Source organism: Sturnira hondurensis, unplaced genomic scaffold (genome assembly GCF_014824575.4).
Source record: "Sturnira hondurensis isolate 20B ecotype Veracruz unplaced genomic scaffold, ASM1482457v3 Scaffold0018728, whole genome shotgun sequence".
Lineage (NCBI taxonomy): Eukaryota > Metazoa > Chordata > Mammalia > Chiroptera > Phyllostomidae > Sturnira > Sturnira hondurensis.
The window spans coordinates 2,928,519-2,937,299 of NW_028091359.1; the positions used below are offsets into that span (position 1 = coordinate 2,928,519).

Below are 8,781 nucleotides of genomic sequence, written 5' to 3' on the forward strand. Positions count from 1 at the left end.
AGTTAAAAAGAGAAAAACAAAATTCAAGCCCCCAGGTTAATAAGACAGGTTCTCTAATCCAAAACGGTCCCAGTATCAGCTTAAACTTACAACTCTGTTTTTAATTCTTACATTTTTCATCTTTAAGGATTTTTCTCATTTTTCTTAAAAGTTGAGCAATGTACTTAAGTAAAAATTGCTATATTTCATTGATCTTTCAGGTGGGCGTTTTCAGGATATCTAAGTCACAATGTTGTCCAAACCAGAAGATGTCTATGCAGAGGCACTTGCTTCTAATAACCATCAGGGAAATGCAAATCATAACCACGTTGCAATACTTTTGTGCCCCTATTTGTCTGAGTTTCCTTAAGCACTTTGAGTTTTCAAGTAACTGTTCTAACTGAAGCAGGAATCTAGGCTCAGTTCACCATAAGGCAAAAGACACTGGTGATTTGGAATGGTCTTCAGTTAACAAATGATTTTTCACACGTCACCCCAGACTCACTGGTGTACTAATCATTCTCCTGTTGCATGAGGCGATCTGTCTGCCGGCAAGGAGATGAGGAGAGAGAACCAATAGGAGAAAACTCGGATTTGAAAAGGTTTACTTTTTTCTTTCCCTTGATCCTAGTCTGCTTGAGAATGCTGGATCTTATAATGATTCCAGCAGATTCATTTTTTTAAAAAGTCTCCTTATCAAATGTGCTCAGTTGAAGCAAAGAAATCTAATCAGAAGGTGGACACTGAATCTTGTCTCCTGGAACTGTAAGTTCCCAGGTTGGAGGGCGGGACTTAGATGAATAATTGGGATACGGTGAAATTTGTTTATTAGTTCATCAAGTGGCTAGGTAAGTCTCTGCGTAAGATGTAAGTTAAAAAATCCACGAACACAGGACGAATCGGGTAGTTTCCGCATGCTTCCCCTGCAGTTAGCTCTCCAGCGGACTTCAGATGAGAAGCAGAAGGGAGGCTGTGTCTCCACAGCCAGGAAGCTTGTTACTGGCGGGGGGGGGGGGGGGGGGGGGGGGGGGGGGGGGGCCGCAGACGAGCTCATGGGCTGCGACAGCAGACATGGGGGTGTAATTACCCCCCATGACGTGGGCTGAAGGAAATACGTTCCCTGAACTTCCTTGGCATCTCCAAACTTAGCCGTTTCCTTATTGTTTTAATTGTGTATGATATTTATATCAATACATTATATTTTCCAAGTGGTTGTTTCTGAGAAGAAAACAGTTTTACTTTGTAAATGGGTACTATTGCTCTCTTGGTTCTAGTAGTTTTTATTTGGTTCTCTTGAGTTTTCTAGTTTGATCATCTTTTCAAATTTGCAACTATTGACAATATTGCTACCTCTCTCCTCTCCTACCAGCCTTCCTTCCCTGTATCTTTTTACCAAATAGAATTTACTTTAACAACAATGAGAAATAAGTGTGGTGATAGTGAACCTTCTTGGCTTGACCCTGACTTCTATTGAAATCTTCCAGCGGTTTATCCTTATGCTTTATTTCATTATACATCTGATATCTCATCTGTCGCCATTTGTTCCATTCCTTTTATGGGCGTCATTTACCCACTGGTTTCTGCACCTATCATGATCTTGCTCATTACGGTTTTTCTCTTTTCCCTGGAATTCTGCATGACTTCAGTTACAGCTTAACTTGGGCTCTGCACACTAATGATTCAGGAGTCGAGACAAATAACTTTTCTTTTGAGAATCAACATCTGTATTTCTATTGCCTTCTGGGTATTGTCACCTGATGTCCCATAGACACCTCCAGCTTTTCCTGTTCCAAACTGAACTCTCTTCCCACACACAAAAAGCTCCTCCTCCTGCGTGTCCTAAGAGAAGCTGGTCATTTAACAATCACCCAGTTGCCTAAGCTAGAGACCCAGGGGCCAGTGTTGTCTCCTTCCTTTTCTTCCCCTTTCCTTTTTGCATGGGTTGATGTGCAGGTGTTTTTGTTAAATAAGGCCAAAAGAGTGAAATAGCAAAATTAGAAGCTGCCATGTGCAAGGTGCTATGAGTGATGTGAAATAAGATATGGCATCACTTGGCAGTGGTAAGAAAACATGCTATTACAAAAAAATCTGCCCTGGCTGGTGTGGCTCAGTGGATTGAGCACTGGCCTGCGAACCAAAAGGTAGCTGGTTTGATTCCCAATCAGGGCACATGCCTGGGTGGCAGGCCAGGACCCCAGTAGGGCACGTGTGAGAAGCAATTACATATTGTTGCTTCTCTCCCTCTCTTTCTCTCTCCCTTACCCTCTCTCTAAAAATAAAATATTTTTAAAATTCTGAGGCCTGGCAAGATGATGCCGTCCACGCTGCTACAGTTTCTCTCTAGGCTGCTCGCCCTGACCAGGCTCCCGGGGGGCTCGTCGGCGCGGTCAAAGTTCTATGTTCGGGAGCTGCCACAGGACAAACCCAACTGGCTGAAAGTTGGGCTGACCTTGGGCACTTCCGCCTTCTTGTGGATCTATCTCATCAAGCAACATAGTGAAGATGTTTGAGAGCATAAAAGAAGAAATGGGTTGGAATAAACTTTTAAAATATGAATACAGTATGCTCCATATTCCAGTGAAAGCAATTCCAGTCTGTTGAATTGTAAACGTGAAAGAAAAGTTATATGTGAAGATATGTCATTAGCATTTGTGTTTTGCACCATTAAATGAAAAAATAAAAATATTTCTGTGTTCTTCAAAAAAAAAATCTGATTGCTGCCACTTCTACTGTAGGAACGTTAACAGGATAGATAACATTATTGTTTAGGGAAATGGTTTGATGGAATTAATTCTTGGCTGAGAAAAGCACAGCCTGGATGTGCTAGACAAGGGGAGCTGAATTTCTCTGTGGGAGAAAAAGGGAGAAGACTTGGGTTTCCGTAGAAAGTCGTTGTGGAAAAGATGGGCGTGGACCACAAGGAGGGGGTGTCTGGACATACGAGGAAACACTGCGGGGAAAGAGGGCCTGGGAAGATGGCAGCAAGCTAGAACTAAAGAAAAGAACATTTCTTTTTCTTTCTTCCTTTTCTTTTTGGAGGGGGGTTGTTTGCGACAGGGATGGCCTGAAGACTAGGACAGCAGCGGCGCTCACTTGCAGGTTGTTTGCTGTCCTATGTTGTTTGCTGTCCTGTGTTGCTGTCCTGCGTCCTTTCTGACGCCCATAAAAAGATGCTGAACATAACAACCTTGCACAAATGGCATTGAAGGGAACTAAGGATGAGGGCAATACAAAAAAAAATGAAACCTTCTCCACATCCCCGCCTTAAGGCCAGCGTGGCTGGTGGCAGCAGTTGGAAGAAAGACAATTCAAGGCTGTACCCTTGAAACACAACTGCCTTTCCTCAGTGTCAGAAGAAAGTGACCTTTGGAAGAGGGCACGCAGACACTTCCAGTCCAGAAGAGGAGATAACACCAGTAAAATCATAACTATGCTACAAAGCAGTGTGAGAGAGAGAGCTGCACACACAAAGAACTACTGGCGTTCTGCATGGGCAAATGGAAACATCGAAAATCCCCACACCAACGGAAGGCTCTGATATTCATGAGAGCGAAATGAGGCAGAAGTATCTGAATGTACATATAATAAAAGCAATATGCATACCAACAACACGCAGACAAATGTGCTATGAGTTACTAAAACTATAACAATAACTTCTGCAAGAGTAAATGAAGAGCACATTTTTAAAAGTAAGACTTAACACTCAATGTTTTTCATTGAACAAACGAATTGTTAATTCGGAATGGGAATGTGATAAATGAACCCGTGCAACTGATCAAACAGGAAAGAGTGCAAGATAAAGGAGTGGATGGCTTACAAAAATTATCTGAGACCCCAGGTGACCAGGTGATGGGTATGTTTACTAAAAAGTAAATGTAACTAGAGAAAGAATGAGTGGCACAGATACTAGGTCATCTCATGGCTGTACCACGATCACACATCCTGGAGCCGGCAGGGGGAGGACAATTGGTGAAAAGGTTGATTGGGGAGAACGGCCTGAGAAAGCTTCTTACACTGTGATGAAGAGCAGAAAAAATGGGATTGGAGGCTTTTAACCAAAACGCCACTGTGACTGTTCCTGATTCATTCTGATCACAGTGGGCTACCCTGGGCAGATTATAGTAACTAAGAAATACATGTACAGAACTCTGTGTGTGTGTGTGTGTGTGTGTGTGTGAGAGAGAGAGAGGGAGAGAGGGAGAGGGGGGGAGGAGAGAGAGAGAGAGAGAGAGAGAGAGGGAGGGAGGNGCAGATTATAGTAACTAAGAAATACATGTACAGAACTCTGTGTGTGTGTGTGTGTGTGTGAGAGAGAGAGAGGGAGAGAGGGGGGGAGGAGAGAGAGAGAGAGAGGGAGGGAAAGAGAGAGAGAGGGAGGGAAAGAGAGAGAGAGAGGGACTATGAGGCATTTGTGAGTGAAACCTTGTGATTGACAAAATGATGCCCGATTGTACTTTGTCATAAGTGATCCTCCATAAGGTTCTATGCCTGTAAAAATAATATTGGCTTTTCATTTGACAAATATATGGAGCATGATGAGTAAGTTGAGTTGGAATGGCTAAACACATGGTATTAATATTCCTGAGTATTTAAAGAAAAGGAAAACATCAGGCGCTCTGGCCAACAATTATTTCTGTACTATAGTGTTCACATAGGCCAAATGTGCAGAGGCAAGTCCGGGGAGAGGGGCAGAGGAAGGGTCTCTTGCCAAAGGTCACGGAGGGCTGAACAGGGCGCCTGCTACTAAGTGACTCCGTCTCCCGTGGGAAGGGGAGCACACGCTTGCTGGGAGCTGTGTGGCACGCGTGCACTTCTGGATCTGTGTCATCTTATTGATTCTCACCGGGGGGAAGGCAAGGCCCTCACATACCAGACAAGAAGGCTGAGAATCCGAGAGCTCACGCAGTGGGAAAGGATTAAAACTTGGTTCAGATTCTGGGTTTGTTTGCGCCATCTTTTCACACGACCATGAACCCCAAGTAAGGGTGAGGATTTCTTTTTACAATTTCTTACTGACTCTCAGGAACAAAAAAATCTTTTTGAGACTTGAATGGTTCTTTGACACTAAACAGAATTCCCCTAGAACAGGTGAAAGTTATCAACAAAAGCCTGTACTTTTTGAGGGCCTCTAGGGACAGACTCCTGCTTTGGGGAAAAAAAAATGTGTAAAATAAGCTGAATCAACTCCAGATTCATCTCAACCGATACTATCCAAGAGGCACTAGGGGAGCCATTCACTAAGAGTGAACTAAATTCCAGCTATCGTTCCTCCTGTGAGAAACAATTTTGTAAGAAAAGAACAAAGACAGAGATAACAAACTATACTAGAACTTCCGCCTAGCAAAAGTCAGAGTAAATAGCTGAAAAGACAAGTCAGTAATATATTTGTAATGAATCAAGTGATAAAGATAGAGCACATATAGAGAATTTCTACCAATGAGTAAGAAGAAGATGATTTCATAGCTAACTGGGCAAAACACTTGAACATGTGCCTCACGAAAGAACAGATACGACTGATTGATAAACATGAAGAGATGCTTAACCTTATTGGAAATCGGAGAATTTAAAAGATCAGAAAAAGATAATATTTCACTTCCTCTAGATTGCCAAAATTTAAAATGTCCAAGAAAACCAAGAATTAGAAAGAATATGGGGCAACCGGAACTAACACACGGCCAGCGGTTGGAAAACAACTGGACACTATTTGGGATATTGACGATGTGCAAACTCTATGGCCCAGCGGGAATACATCCCTGGAAAAACTCGTGCCAGATTCCCTGGAATTAGGTACAGTAACATTCAAGGCAGAAGTGTGTGCAATCGCAAAACATGGCAGCCAATCCAAAAATTGTTCAAGAGGACAATGGTTAAATACATTTCAGTAGAGTCAAACAATGAAACACCACACAACAGTGAAAATGAATTGAGCCATGCATACTGACACGGGTGAATACTGCAAGCGTGTGGAATGAAAGCAGTTGCAGAATAATGCATACAGCATAACACCGCTTTTATACAGCTCAAATAAAAAACTGAGCAGTAGAGTTGAAGGATACACACTCACGTAGGTGAGCCACGTGCTAAAGAAAAGTCAAGGAGGAAAAAACACAACATTCAGTACAGAGTTAACTTCAGGAAGGAGGGAGCAGAACTTGAAACGGGGGAAGGAGCATGCACAGGCCTTTGGCGCGACGGATGACGTTCTTTTTCTTAGCCTGTGTTTTAGTACGTACATGTTTACCGTATTGTTCTTCTGCACATGTTTACCTTATTATTCTTCTGCCTACCGTAAACTTCATATGCATTCTGTGAATGCATCACTTAAAAATGTGAAGAAAGAAATAGTGTTAAAGGCTTAGAAATGCATTTGCTTTAGAAGGAGCCTTACTAACTTCCCCTCCCTAATCAGCTAATATTCATCACTTACTTTGTCCATAATGACTCCCTTTGGAATGGAATGGAATGTGGATAAGAGGATTAGACAGTGGAGGTAAAATTGTTAACTGTTGGTAGATCTGCAGTTTTCTTTTGACACTTAAAAAGAAAAAGTTACACTTCAGGTTTGACTGACCCCTAAATGTTCCATGAACATTTCAGTAGTGCCGCCATTTGTGAAGAAGACTTTTTCTGGAAATCCCGTTGTTGATAGAAAGAAACCTTATTTCCAGAGATAGAAATCATGTCAGCAGCTTGGGGTTGCAGCTCAGAGCCGAGGATTCCTCTCCCAGATCCCAGCCCAGGCGCCACAGCCAGACCCGCCCTCTCCCCTGAGTTAAGCCTTGACTCCCGAATCTCCTGGACTGTCGGGCACCCAAGGGTAACTTTCTTCTGCCCACCGATGGGGAGGTCCTATATGGTGGCCGCCTAGCCCCTGCTCTGCTCTCCCTTCAGCCGGGGCATGTGTCTGTGTTACTGTCATTGCTCCTCTCCCTCAGCTGCCAAAGTCCCAGCACTAGAGAAGACCTGACTCTTCCAACTTCCCTCCCGTCAGGCTGACTGGTGGTACTGAGACCAGCTGCCCGAGTCAGTCAATGGACTCAAGTTCTCACAGCTCCCGGTGATGCCTGCACCTGCAGAATTATTAGCTTCTTGTCACTTGTCTGATTTCTCAAATTTGGGATTTATAATGTCACTCTTGAAAGTTTTCTCTTGGGAAGTAATTTTTCAATTTACCTAATATTTTAAATGCCTTTACTCGCTGTAGTGGCCAGTGACAGGTAGTAGGGGAAGAGTGGAGTAAGTGGAAATCTTACAATGAAGAGGTTAGAAGAATTTGCACCATTAATTACTATACATATAGTTGCTGCCAATAAAGGCCAATCTATTACATAATAGGCTGTGTTGATTTATCTTTTCTGTTTGCAGGAAACCTTCATGGCAAGCATAATTGAGGTTTAAATACCTATTGGTCAAGGTCACATAACTTGTAAAAACCTAAATCAACCACTGACTTCATCCCTTTATAAAGCTGCTCCCGCTTGGAAATGCAAATGCCTGGAAGGGCGAGAACAGCCCCAGTTCCGGGTGGAAGTGGCAGGGCAGGTCGAGTGATGTGTTACTCAGAAACGTAATAACGTTGGATTCCACTCACTTCCACTGCCCTACTTTCTTGTGTAGAAAATCCATATTTCTGGAAAACAACATTTCTGGTGGAACCATAGCTGCCTCTTGTATGTGTTCCGGCTGGAAACCAAACCTGCAACCCAGGTTGTGTGCCCCAACCCGGAATTGCACCAGTGACCTTTTGCTTTGCAGGCCAACGCCCAACCAACTGAGCCACACTGGCCAGGGCCTTAGAAATTCATTTTTACTGCATGAGGTTTTTGGGGTGCTTATTGAAGTCTCCAATATGTCTCAAACTAGAAATGTCTCCATTTTTTAGCACACAGCTTAAGAACAGCTAAGAGACTGGAGGCCAAGCTTCAGCCCGGAGTGAATTTTTATGACCTGAGCTGTAAGCCTATGAAATTAGGAGTTTAAAATGGAAATGCTGACACAATCTTTGCACTTCGTAGAACGTTGAGTACCTGTGGGGGTAGTGCTCTCCTCTCCCTGCCGTTGGCCTCCCCTGTGCTAGGGAACTTCCTACCCAGCTTTCTTCACTTTGGGGCCTCTTGTTCTCTCAGATCTCCCCAGGCCTCCCTCTGGCCCAGCTAGGAAAAGCAGCTCGGATAAAGGCCCACCAGGAGATGTTCAGCGTGAGGCTGGACTGGCTGCAGAGCCCAGCCCGTGGAAGCCTCACTGGTCTCCAAGCTCTCCAGTGCTGCCCTGGACCACCGTCTACCAGGCCTCCAAGTCTCAGATCTCTCACGTGAGAGGCACTGCATTGAGCTCTCATCTTTCCAGGGCCAGCTGCCACCTTCCTGTGAATCCTTCCCGTGGTGCCGAAGGGTACCACCCAGGAGATATCTGGGGCGGCTGGTTGGATTGACCAACGGCTTCTGGCTAGTGTGAGTCTGCATGCTTCTGAGGGAATACCTCTTTCAGGGTCTTCTTCCTTTGGGGTGCCAACAGTGACAGGTGTCTTTGGCTGCCTGGAAGCTCAGATCAGCATGGCTTTGGGAAGGCTGACTTCAGCAGACTGCCAGATTCAAATCCTCACAGTACCTACTCACAGGATCGTTTTGAAGAGTAAATGAGGTAACATGCACAGAGTGTTTGACACTGTGAGGGGAGTCCTAGGCGAGGGCAGTCCTCTTTCGCCTGGAATCAAGAGGCAGGGTCAGAACTAAGGGGACTGGCCCTGAGTGAACCCAAGTGAGAGGAGGACGGGAATTGATGGGCTTCAAAACGCAATTTTAT

General features: G+C 44.3%; 1 protein-coding gene across 1 annotated transcript; it reads left to right on the forward strand.

Annotated features, from left to right (window-relative positions):
• The first annotated feature begins 2,283 nt into the window (after positions 1 to 2,283).
• Positions 2,284 to 2,664, forward strand: LOC119003538 (NADH dehydrogenase [ubiquinone] 1 subunit C1, mitochondrial-like). The gene has a single exon (XM_037069986.1). It carries the CDS (start codon positions 2,289 to 2,291, stop codon positions 2,487 to 2,489), a length of 201 nt encoding a protein of 66 aa, XP_036925881.1. The 5' UTR covers positions 2,284 to 2,288; the 3' UTR covers positions 2,490 to 2,664.
• Positions 2,665 to 8,781: the final 6,117 nt, after the last annotated feature.

Coding starts and splice junctions, on each gene's coding strand:
- LOC119003538 (XM_037069986.1), top strand. CDS start 2,289: ATGATGCCGTCCACGCTGCTACAGTTTCTCTCTAGGCTGCTCGCCCTG.